Source organism: Cyprinodon variegatus, unplaced genomic scaffold (genome assembly GCF_000732505.1).
Source record: "Cyprinodon variegatus isolate N-32 unplaced genomic scaffold, C_variegatus-1.0 Scaffold666, whole genome shotgun sequence".
NCBI classification, from domain to species: domain Eukaryota; kingdom Metazoa; phylum Chordata; class Actinopteri; order Cyprinodontiformes; family Cyprinodontidae; genus Cyprinodon; species Cyprinodon variegatus.
Genome location: NW_015151119.1, coordinates 127,742 through 140,253, shown reverse-complemented (window position 1 = coordinate 140,253; position 12,512 = coordinate 127,742). Strand labels below are relative to the sequence as shown.

Genomic DNA, 12,512 nt, shown 5'->3' with positions numbered 1-12,512 from the left:
TTATGCACCACTTTTGACTAAATATGTAACGATCTTTGCAAAGGTTTGTACTCACTTATTTGGAAACAAAACGATAAAGATTTGCCTAATTAATCTTCCTGTAGTGTTAGCTTTCTGCTATTCGTGCTGTTTAGGGGTTGATTTTATCCGCAGTCATAACATCAATAAATTAGACACAACATTTTTTATGTTTAATTCTTCAGATCTTTGTTGCTGTATTAGGCTTTTTCTTTTTCCTTCAAAATATTTGTTTAAAAAGATTCAGGATGCTATACTATTATTAATTTTTCAGCTTTTAAAGCATTTTTATTTTGCATAAAGTCAAATAATCTCCAGGTGAAAATAATAAACAAATTGTTGATTATGTTATCTGACTGTTGCCGGGGAGTATTAGAACACATTTCTTTAATAAATTCATTGAATCTATCAACTTTTGAAATATAACATCTAAAGTGTTGGGGTCAAAACTGAACCCGTGATCAATGTTTTTCTTTTTTCAGGACTTAGTGTTTGTTAGGTAAAACTTTTTCAATTATAGTAAAAAATAATTTCATATTATAATTATCAGCAGCCTTAAACAGGGTTCTTTATATATAAATTCCAAATAATAATGAATCCTATGGTGAAAGGCAACAAGCTGTCAGTTCTTACTTGGCCATGTTAGGCATGCCCTAGACTGCTGACCTACTTCTCAGGCAGAAACCTTTTAAAGTAATTGCAAACAGCTTAAGTACACAAGTTTCTGAAGATACTTACACAAAACAATCTCAAAATGAAAAAAAGAGCTGTTGCTTTAAATATTCCCAGAAATGCTTAGTTGAAGTTTGAAATATCAAAACACCCAACACTTGCCCTCACAGTCAAAGAGTAAACAAGATGGATGCAAGGAGCTTTAGATTGAGATGGTTCAGATGGGCTAAATTACTGGATTGCGCAACTTTGAATCCCCAAATGACGCTGTCAACTAAATATTTATCAAGAAATTACCAAACTTGGGTCGCCTATATTTTGTTTTAATCATAATTAATTTGCATTTGATTAAATAAAGAGGAAAAAAATAAAAAACAAATAAATAAAACAAGCAGTGTTAGGAATTAAGTAAAAGCCTATGGTAAATGTTAATCCTAACATGGACTCATACTTACATAGGAAACTCTGAGATTTACAGCATCGTTTTCAGAGTAAAATTCTTCGATTTTTTGCAGAAAGAACGACCAAACCCTCCTCGTAATATCCATGTTTTCATTTCAGGGCTCATATCTTCTCATCCTGAACTCAAACTTCATGTAATTACGCACAGCTGATCCAAAAGTTCAGGTCACAGAAACTGTTCATTAAGCAGTCACCCTCTGCTTGACATCTTGCTGTGCTGCCAGAGCTGCGGTAAAACACTTGTCCCAGTCACTCAACTCATTTGCGTTCATGACAGACACCAAAAAGCGTCAGAAGTCCGCGGTGGATGCTGCGCTGTGTTCAGCAGTGCGCAGCGGCGGCATCCAGCGGCGCACCTCGATTTGCCCTTGAGCAGGAAAGAGAACATGAGGGAGGATGCAGCTGGACAGAAGAGGATTACCGCTCCTGCAGGCGCATCATGCCGCACTAAAAACACGGCAAAGGGATGTAGGCTGAGAGCTGGCAGTGTGAGCCCAAAAAACTGCAGGGTGGGTGGGTGAGTGGTGGGGGTATAGTAGAGCAGATCTGACTTGCTGGGACTCTGAAGTTCACCTGAGGAGTTGCTGTTTCTGTTACATATCAGCCTAGACCACAGGAGGCAGTTTTCCTGTAATCCCATATAATCCAATCCAATCATTTTATAAAAACAAGTGGGCTCATAACATAGCAGCGTAGATTTTTTTTTTCACCAAATATGCGCCATATGTTGTTCTTTTTTTTTTCTTAAAAAAAGGCCTATACGCATTAGATGACTGGTTTGATTTAAATATATATATATATATATATATATATATATATATATATATATATTATGACCTACTTAATGCTGCATAAAAATCTGATTTAAGATGGAAATTAGGCGCACACTGGTGTCACTACTTGTGATACCTCTTACCCCCAAACAAACACCCTCACCGGACCAGAACAACCTGAAAAGAGTTAGATTATCTCCTAAAATACTTGTTATGATTTTTTTTAAGTGAGTTTAAAAAGTATCGCAGTGAAAAGCCTATATGTGTGTGTTTTTGAACATAGGGACGCCGTCAGACTTTGGATTATCTTGTTTATGATCTGAAAGGATGTAGGACTCCCTCTAGTGGCCAGTAACAGTATCTCTACTGATGCGCTCCTAAAAAAAAAAAGACCTGGAAAATTGAACTTTTGGGATGAGGGACAAGAAATGTTTGCACATTGTTTACAAATTAAAATCCCCTTTACATGATTATTTGCTTTGTACGGAAGAGGATAAGGGCCACTGAAAAAAAAGTTTATTGATTTTTAAATTTTATTTCAGTTTAATATGGCGAAAAAGTCCAAATTTTTACTTTAATCTCTGAATTCTGACTTTAATCTCAGAATTCAGACTTTTTTTTCTCAGAATTCTGACTTGTTTTCTCATATTAAACTGAAATAAAATTTAAAAATCAGTTAACTTTTTTTATTTTTTCAGTTGCCCTAATCCTCTTCTGTACCTTTGCAATGTCTAAAGCAACAACAGTAGTGTCTCAGCCTAATCTGTCTCTCCATATGTAGTTAAACTGGAATTTAACACAATAAATAAATAAATAAATAAATAAATAGGTTTTACATAACATTTCAAAAAAACTATACCCTGTAGATTTGATACCTGATTATCATTTTCAAGTTCGGTCACTTTACATTCATCCAACACAAAGTAGTATTGTGAAATATACACATACATATATATATATATATATATATATATATATATATATATATATATATATATATATATATATATGGAAAATTACAAATCGGTGTAATTTTTTTATCAATTAATAATATATGTTAATAAATAATTATTATTAATAATTCAACTTTATTGATCTCACATTAGAGAAATGTATCTCTGCATTTAACCCATCCCCTTGGGAAGCAGTGGGCAACCATTTTGCAGCACCCGGGGAGCAGTGTATGGTGAAGGGTCTTGCTCAGGAACCCAGAGTGCAGGCTGTGGGGATTGAACTGGGTACTTGCAACCTTCTTAGAGCACAAGTGCACTGCTCTAACCACTAGGCCAACACTCCAAATAAAAATATGATAAGAATAGTGAGCATTTGAATTATTTCCCTTTCTTGTTGCAATTTAAGTTAGAATTAGTTAGAATGAGAGCAACTAAATAATTTTTAACTTATCCTCCATTTTTTTTAACAGTTACTGTAACGATAACACCAGTGGTAAGGTGAGGCTCATTCTATCCCAAACTTCCACACCCTTACTTTTTAATCCAAGTACTCATACTACTACTACTAATAGTAATGTATTATAACTGATGACGGAAAATATCATGGTGTGAAAATTGGCCAATATGGATGAAAAAAAAAATCAAAATTAAAAATAAATCTGTGAAAGATATGAGTGTGTTGACATCCACCAGTGATTTTTGCTATTAATTTACCACTGGGAAAAGTTTGGAAATTACATTTTACATCAAAACACAAAAATTAGCCTATAACCTAATTATAAAAATGAGTAATGAGCAAGCTTTACAATATTCTTCAGTGTAAATAAGGATTTAATTGCTTAGATGAAGTTCAAATATTTCATTTTTATTTGCCATTTCTGCTGTTGTGAGGAGTTGAATCAAAATATTTTCTGTTTATTAACAAATTCATGTTTGAAACAGTTTAGAGGTGTACCAATCAAGGTCATCTGATTGTTTTTTAGGGTTTCCTTTGTAGTTTGGTGTGCCAGATTCATTTTAATTTTCTATTTTAGTTTGCAGGGTTAGTAGCACTAGTTTTAAACTCTCACAACTAAATGAGAGAATTAGAGATTAACCAGATAATATGCATTCATGCTTCAAAGCCTTTCTCTTATATAAAGACAGTGAAACAGAATTTGCTTTTTTTTGTGTCTAAGTATTCAATTTTAAATTGCTTTGACACTTTGTTTTGTTAATGTTCCATTCCAATAACAAAGTAAGAATATCAAAACCTCAACAGTTTGAAGATACATCAAGCTTTATTATCAAAAAAGTACCAGTAACAGTGATCGCCCACTTCTAGAGGTCTGCGTGTTGGTGCATATTGACCTTCATTACTGTCCCTTTTGTTGAGGAGTAACCCTCAGTGGTAAATGTTACCGACCATCCTGGGTGTTCATCATGCAGGTTTTTTTATATAAATAACTGATCCTCAAAATTTCTATAGGCTATACAATTGACTAAGTTAGTATATGTAACGATACCTTTCATTCAGTGAAATTAGCTTTTTAAATCAAGCTTCGCTTGATCACATCTGTAAGCCTGTTTTTAAAGAGCATTTATAATTCTCTCTACTCAATTCTACACCAAAATCAGGCCTTGACCTGAACACTTATTATATCTTCAGCTCCAAAGAATGAGACACTATCCATTGCTGTGGTTAAGAGCTCTGATCAGCTCAACACGGTGGAAGTACACCCCTAAAGATAATATATTTTTTCCAATTATCACTGCAAGCAGGAGATATCTTGGCTTTCTTTAAGCTATGTTTTATTTTTATTTATTTATTTATTATTAGCACTCTTATATTAAGGCCAGAGTTGTGACATGCACAAGGTGTCATGGCAGCATATTCTTCAACCTGAGCTGTTATTGATAATTGCAGCTCCTCTAATATCAGACATGTAGAATGAGGATTATTTGCTACTCTGAGTTGGTTCCTTTCCAAAGATTAGTAGGAGGATGTTACATTTACTCAGACACATTATCTTGAGGGATATCTACGGGGAAGGGGAAAAAAAGGTGGGGTTTATATCAATATTTATATCAATATTATTTGAAAATTCTATGGAGTCACAATTTTATTATCTAAGTAATAAAAAAAAGTCACAACCTTTATTGAACAGTTTATGTTAATTCCAGACATTTAGCATATACGAATAAAATATTTTATTTAGAATAGCTTGGTGTACATTTCGGTTGTCCCGAAAAACTGTGCTTGTCATTTTGATCACTGTGGAATGAGTAGCAGTCTTCTCCTCCGGACCGCCCTGTAAAGCAAAACAAACGTCCCTTCTCCAGTCAACGCTCTCTTTGATGAACTGCGTGTTTCAGGAAGAAGTTGGGGCCTAACGCTGCGTATTCGAGTAGCTAGCACATTACCCTAAACTATGAAAGATAATCTGTTATGTTGATTTTACAATTTTGCGTGAAGAAATAAAGACACAATGAATGATATGGGTATGTAAAACCTCTTGAAACTCAACAGTTTATTCCGTTTTTGTACTCGTTTTTGTTGGCCGAGTTAGCTTGTAGTATGGGGTGAGGCAGTGTTTAGCAGGCCTCGACTAATCCCTGGAACAGAATGTGTTTTACGCTGCAATATTGTTGTTGTGCTCTGAGCGCTGGCGGCCTTGAAGCTAACATGATAGCGTTAGCTAATATGCCTTTCTTCGCACGAAAAAAAGAGCTAAATGTTTCTAACATGTTTGTTTCTAACCTTAATGTTTTAGCGACCATTTAAGTGTGCATATTAATAGAGTAGAAACAACTAGAGCTCTGCTAATCGTATTTGAAGCAGCTAGATAACGGATATATAATGATTGAACCTGCAAAATCCGTGCTAAACATGTCAAATATTATTAATGCAAAACAAGAGTTCTTCTTTCCCTTGAAAATTTGCATAAACAGATGAGAGCTTTGAAATTTAACGGAAACCAAGGGCTTTGTGGTATATAAACAACACAATGTAAACAAAGAAAAACCAGTCAGCACAAGTGACCATCCAATTTCCTTAAAAAATCAAACTTTGTACGTTGTACAATAATAAGCTAATCATTAAAAGTTTCCAACCGAACTTTAACCTTTAAGTATGAAAATATTGGTGCTACGCACCCTAATAATAAAAGCAGTTTAGTTCTCTAAATGTGTTTGATTTCATCTGTTTCTGCTGATTAATTGTTGTATTCTTATTCAAAGAATTCAGCGTCCCCTTGTCCTCATTGGCACTCCTGGTCCCACCGCTTCGCCTGATGTCAGCGGTGATGTGGGAAGTTGTTCGGCAGCGAAACATAAAGCACTATGGCAAACTGGAGGAATTCGTTTCCATGGTTACAGATGCTGTACCTGAACTGATGAGTAAACGAGAGGGGAGGCTCCTGTCCCTAGGCCTCAGAGCACGGGTAGGTAAAATGTTAGGATGCACCTCACAAAGTGTATTGAGAAGATCTAAAGGAGCCATCTAACTAACTGCATTTACCGCAGACAACTCTTGAGCTGTTGCGCTCGGAACACCCAGAAGATCTCAAGGCAGTTGAGACTCATCTCAACCGGATCCGATCTTCTTGCCTGGAAGAGGTTTGTTTGTCTATTTCTGTTACAACTGGTTTAATTGTTTTTAAGGATTTTTATTTTAGTTTTTTGGTCATATGATATATGTGTTTTCCTACATTTTAACACCTTGGAAAAAGGTAGCCTTGTGAGACCAACCTGATCTCGCGAGCTTTCTAGGTTTCACTCGCAGATCAGTCTGGCTACTCTCCTTTAAAGAAAATTTGGAGCCGTTCACCAAACGAACGTCCAATCAGCGTTGGCTTTGAGGCGGGTTGAGGTGTGACGCAACGAGAAGCGCAACAGTTCAGTCTAAAGAACATGGCGGCTTCAGCAGATGAAACTAGCATTAGCGTGGCTATGGAGCAAGTTTTATCGGAATTACAGAGTATTTCTTCACTGAAAGAAGAGTAAAACACTGCTCTGGAGGCTTTTCTCAGAGGAAAAGATGTTTTTGCTCTTCTCCCGACTGGTTTCGGCAAGAGATTGATCTATCAATTGGCTCCTCTTCGTCTTTGCTCTGTTAGTATGTCATATGCTTCGTTGATCTGATTGGTTTATTTGGCCCGTCTATCACCAACATAGGCCAATCAGCTAACCAGTATTTTCGCCCCTTCCCAAAATTACTTCAACGGAAGGTTCCCAGACGGATATGTGGAGCAAATCCATCTGGCGGAGTCAGGTTAGGAAAAAGCTACCACTGGTGATATTGTTTCTCTGCTTTATTTAAACACGCAACAGTCACTACTTCCCCGTCATCAACCCAAGCATAGGCACCCTCCAGATGTACGTTGGAAGTAAACATTAGCTGTTGATGTCTGCTTATACTTCCTTATTACACAAATGTGATTAAAGAATGACCGGCATTATCAGAACTGATTCTGGATTATATTGTGCCTCCTTAGTTATTAGAGCACAACCATCATGCGACTGATGATTTGTTTTGTTTTCCAGACAAATGATCCTGTAATCGAAGCCCCGGAAGCTAACTTCATGAAGCTTGTCCAAGGCCTTATTGAAGACACTGATGGCAGGGAACACTTTCTCAAGGTAAAAAAAGGAGAAAAAAAAAGGGTTTAGATTAGAAGGGCTGCCTGTCACTACTCAAATCTTAAACTCCATCATAAAGTTTGGAAAGAGCTTGCCCAGTACAGAATATGTGCCTTCAGTTTTGTTTTGTTTTTTGCCAGGTAGCAGTTGATAGGTTCTGGCTGCCACTACCCGATCTGTACTGGTAGCTTGATCCGTACCATCAGCTTATTTTCGCATGTGCAACCAGATATACATCCAGGTCATCCTTGATTTTACTTTGTTAAAAAGACCTAAAATAAGTTTACCTCCATACAAATAGTAAGCATATTAAAGAATAATGTGTTAAAGGTTAACAATGCTTTTCCTGAGAAAATAAATGCCTTAAAATTCTTTCTGTTTTATCATTTTGTCTTTGCCCGATCTATGCTGGAAATGGGATCCTACGCTACTTCTGGGAGCTAACTTTCGGCCTTGAGATTAAAATAAAATCTTTTTTTGTTTTATTTTTTTTCCTTTCGTGTTAACCATATGGTATATAGTGCATTATGTAAAGAAAGGAAAAAAAATGCAGATAATCATGGTTTAATCATATTTTGCCGGACTACTCTGAGCATGATAATGATTACGTCAGACAAGCAGTTTAACTGAAAAAATGTATTGTCTCAGAAAATGTATTGTCTCAGAAATGTCATAAATGTTGTTTGAAAGATGTGTATTAGCAGTCTTTAGTGATTTAAGGATATACTTAAAGTACTTTTAGTACCATAATTACATTATTTCTGGCAACCTGGGTAAATATCTGCTTGCACTGTGCGCATATGAGCTGATGGTGTGGATCGTGCTTCCGGTACGGAATCGCATATCGTCTGGGGTCGTTATCATGTTGGAATCCTGTCCTCCTGCTTAATTTATAGAGGAAGGGACCTTGGACTTTTTAATACAGAACACATTTGCATTAGAGCAGGCGATATGGACTTAAATGTTTTCACAATATTTTGTGGTACAATTGTGATAACAATGAAATTGATGATGGAAAAAAATATTAGTACTTCTTCAGTCTTTCCTAGGTAACCGTATGGCTGTGACTGCATGTCAAAGCAATAATAGCTCCATAAATACTGCTGATGAAAACTATGAAAATTTAAACAGCCTTCTTTAGGACATCAGTTACATAAAGAAGTGTGATTTTATATCTCTAAACGTCCCTCACTCACCACATTTAATCATATTCTTCGAATTTGTTAATCCCTCAAACACTAAACAACAACAAAAATGGTGTTAAACATCCATTTTTCAAGTTCTCAAAGATGATTATTTCTAATTATTTTTTAGATGATAAATCAAAATTCTTCTACTGACAAGGCATTTATTATAAATTTCAAGCCATACTGCTCATTCATGGTTCCTTTGCTAAGCTGATGTTCCTCACAGCCAAAGCAGCCAGACAGCCCCAAACCACTTCCACCACCGTGCTTGACTGTAGGCAAGCTGCAGCTTATTTTAAGGGTGTGTCTCTTCTGACAATTTCCCAAATTAACTTTTAGCGGTTAAGTAGAAGTTTATACCTTATTTTAATACTTTATTTCCATCATTATCAACTCACAAATAATATCTAGTTTTCTGTTAATCGATCACATTATATCCCAATGGTTTTATTTATGTGGAGATGTGGCTTTAATTTCTTTGCAACAGAACGTGTTTCCTGTGGAGTATGGCCCAGACTTTGACACAGCATTAGAGACTCTTGTTTGTGAGTTCTTCACCAGACTAGAGGAGCTTCTGCCCATACCCGATTTTAAACAGGTAAGAGTTTGTCATTAGAAGTTGGCAGAACCTTTGAAACATGCACTGGTTGAACTTAGAGTTCTGTTTTTAGACAGCATCTTGGATCAGTGCGGCCCCTGCTGTCATAGAGGAGTACATGCAGTGTGTTTCAAATGGAGAAGACCTTAAATTTCTACTCCAGAGCAAACAGTGCCATGGAAAGTTGGCGAAGACCACAGTCGGTAAGGAATTATGTTTTCCCAGATGGAAAATAGTGAGGAATACGTCTGTCTGTGGAAAATTTAACTTTTTTTTTTGTTTGTTTTATTCCAGCGGCTCCTTTTCAATCTGAAGATCTTCTGATTCCATCGCTGTCTCTTCCTCCATCTTTGGAAGTGGCCATTGCCTCCCACCCAAGTGCTTGTGACGATGAAAACACAGACGTCCCGCAGATTGTCATGTTTGACGAAGAGCTTTCCACAAATCCTTCCACTTCCACAGACTTTCCCGAATCGCCTAAAAGGACAGAAGGAGCTTCACCTCTTCGCAGGAGGCATCAGTCAGGAGTCCATAAATGCCCAGAGTGCGACAAATGCTTCAAGCATCACTCCGTCCTAATCGAACACCAGAGACTCCACAGCGGCCTGCAGCCGTACAACTGCTCCGAGTGTGGGAGAGCGTTCAGGACAGCCACCCTGCTGGCAGGACACAGGTTGAGGAAGTGTAAAAATGCTGCGTACATTTGCATTAAATGCGGCAACAGTTTTCCAACTTCCCTGGAAAAGTTCCGACACCACTGCGCAAAACGGCGGCGTAACCATGACTGTGGGCAGTGCGGGAAGAGCTTTCTAAAGTCCAGCAGCCTGAAAGAACATATTCTAACTCACGTTCAAAGCCGACTTTTTAAGTGCAGCCACTGTGGTGCTGGATTTTCAGGAATCGGGGACCTGAAATACCACCAGCAGGTGGATCACGAAAAACCTTATCAATGCAAACAGTGTGGAAAGAGCTTTATTTCCTCCAAGTCTTTAGCCAAGCACCAGCAGAGACATGAAGATGGTGGCCACATGGAGACGGTTAAAATAATGAGCGGAGGTAAACATAAGAGCATCCCAGGCTACCGGACTTCTTCACTGTCTCTGTCCTACAGGAAAATGTCTGTTAAGACTATCTACTCTGGGAGGAGGGTCACACATAATTGTCCGCTGTGTGGGCGGAGCTTTAAGTACCGCTTTGAGTTTCTGGAACATCAGCGTTTCCACACAGCAGTGAAGCCCTACAAGTGCTCTCAGTGTGGAAAAGCTTTCCGGACTGAAGCCCACCTGTCAGGCCACAGGAAGAGGAAGTGTAAAAACGCCGCCCACATCTGCACCAAGTGCGGCTGTCAGTTTAGATCTTTGCATGAACGTGTCCGGCACCAGTGTGTCCAGCTGCTGACCAAATACGAGTGTTCCCATTGTGGCAAGACCTTCAAGATGGCCCACCTGCTCAGGAACCACCAAATGAGCGAGCACCAGCTGCCGTACAGCCCCAACCACCGCTTCAGGTGCCGGTACTGCGACGAGACCTTCCCTGGCATCAGCGAGCTCAAGTACCACCAGAGAGTGGACCACGAGAAACCCTATCAGTGCCAGGAATGCGGCAAGTGCTTCCTGTCAGAAAAATGCCTGAACAATCACGAGCTGCGGCACAACGACGAGCGACCGGAAAGCTGCCCGGTGTGCGGCCGCGGCTTCAGGAACCGCTACGACTTGAAGCAGCACATGCGGACCCACACGGGAGAGCGGCCCTACCAGTGCACCCGCTGTTCGCAGTGCTTCTCCACGGCGGGTGGACTGCGCAGTCACACCAGGGTCCACACGGGAGAGAAGCCCCACGTATGCCCGGACTGTGGAAAGGCTTTCTCCCAGATGGGGGCGATGCGCACCCACAGACTCACTCACACGGGGGAGAGGCCTTTCAAATGCACCATATGCGGTAAAGGGTTTACAATGGCTCACAAGGTAACGGTCCATATGCGAGTGCACACGGGAGAGCGGCCGTACGTGTGCTCACAGTGCGGCAAAGCCTTCTCAGACGGCAGCGTGCTGAAGCAGCACATGCTGAACCACTCGGGGGTCAGACCGTACCACTGCCAGATCTGTCCCAAGACATACACCTGTCTGAACCACCTGAGGAGACACCTGAAGAGTCACTCCAACATGAACTGAGGCTGCTGTAAAACATGCTGAACTTGACCTAATACATTTCTGCACTGGTTAGAAAACAAAAAGGTACTTAATGTTTATTATTAGACTGAGCCTGCAATACAGACTATAGAATCAAACTGTATGTTTGTTGACACTGAAGTGGAAGTGTGATGTAAATGGAAGCACATACTAATACAACCAGCGCAAAAAAAAAACGTTTTCCTCACACCTAATAAGCTTTGTTTTCCTGTCTTTTTTAACTTTTTTTCTTTATCCTGAGGTCTGCAGTGGAAAATCATTCCCTTTTAAACTCTTACAGTGAATTCTATAATGTGTCTGATCTGTGAAGAGAAACCTTATCTTTGTTAGCACAGTTTTTCTTTGTTACAACAGCAGTTTAAATACAACAAATGTACCGTAGGTTCTCAGATGAGCATGAGGCTGTAGGGATGACCGGCGTAGCAACCAGCCAGCAGTGATAGTTTTGCATGCATCTAGTGAGTTCTATTATTTTGCACGACCACTTCATAGAATTTGCCGCTCATTTAGATGGCGACCATATTATGGTTGATATGTATGTGCTGAAATTGTAATACTGGCTTTCCTTTTTCTTATTGAAACCTTGTTAAACAAATTGTACATTTTTATTTATTGGTTCAAAAATGTAAAAAAAAAAAAAGTCAAGTTTACTTTGACAACCATAATTTGTTTGTCTTGTATTTCTTCAGAGGTTTCTGAAATCCGAGTTTCACATAAAATGAGTTTGATTACTTTATGCTTGTTTTTGGCTGTTTTGTTAAAAAGAAAAAAGGGGCCAACATCTTTATATGATATTCAATGCAGTACCTTGCAAACTATGTGGAATTGTAAGGTTCTTTCAATACCACAGAAATATTTTTTGTGAGGATTTTAGACGATAGGCATAAATTAGTGCCAGTAGAAAAAATTATTATTTTTTCAAAATAAGAAATATTATAAATGGGCGCCTTGTGTTTGGAGCTCCTGAGGAAAAGCTTTACCACCTTAATATTCATAGCTGGTATTGTTTTGGTTCACATCTCTACAACCCATTGCACGGA

At 38.6% G+C, this 12,512-nt stretch overlaps 2 protein-coding genes across 2 annotated transcripts in view; one reads left to right on the top strand and one right to left on the bottom strand.

The window, feature by feature from the left end:
- LOC107097019 (sodium channel protein type 4 subunit alpha B-like) overlaps positions 1–1,356 on the bottom strand; it is a 62,840-nt gene extending 61,484 nt beyond the window's left edge. The window contains exon 1 of the mRNA XM_015393981.1: positions 1,146–1,356. The gene's annotated coding sequence lies outside the window, so the exon portion shown is untranslated. The remainder of the gene's footprint in view (positions 1–1,145) is intronic.
- Positions 1,357–5,200: 3,844 nt separating this feature from the next.
- Positions 5,201–12,189, top strand: LOC107097035 (zinc finger protein 665-like). The gene is made up of 7 exons (XM_015394002.1): positions 5,201–5,359; positions 6,098–6,300; positions 6,383–6,475; positions 7,403–7,498; positions 9,173–9,283; positions 9,357–9,486; positions 9,578–12,189. Exons 1-7 carry the CDS (start codon positions 5,347–5,349, stop codon positions 11,452–11,454), a joined length of 2,523 nt encoding a protein of 840 aa, XP_015249488.1. The 5' UTR covers positions 5,201–5,346; the 3' UTR covers positions 11,455–12,189.
- Positions 12,190–12,512: the final 323 nt, after the last annotated feature.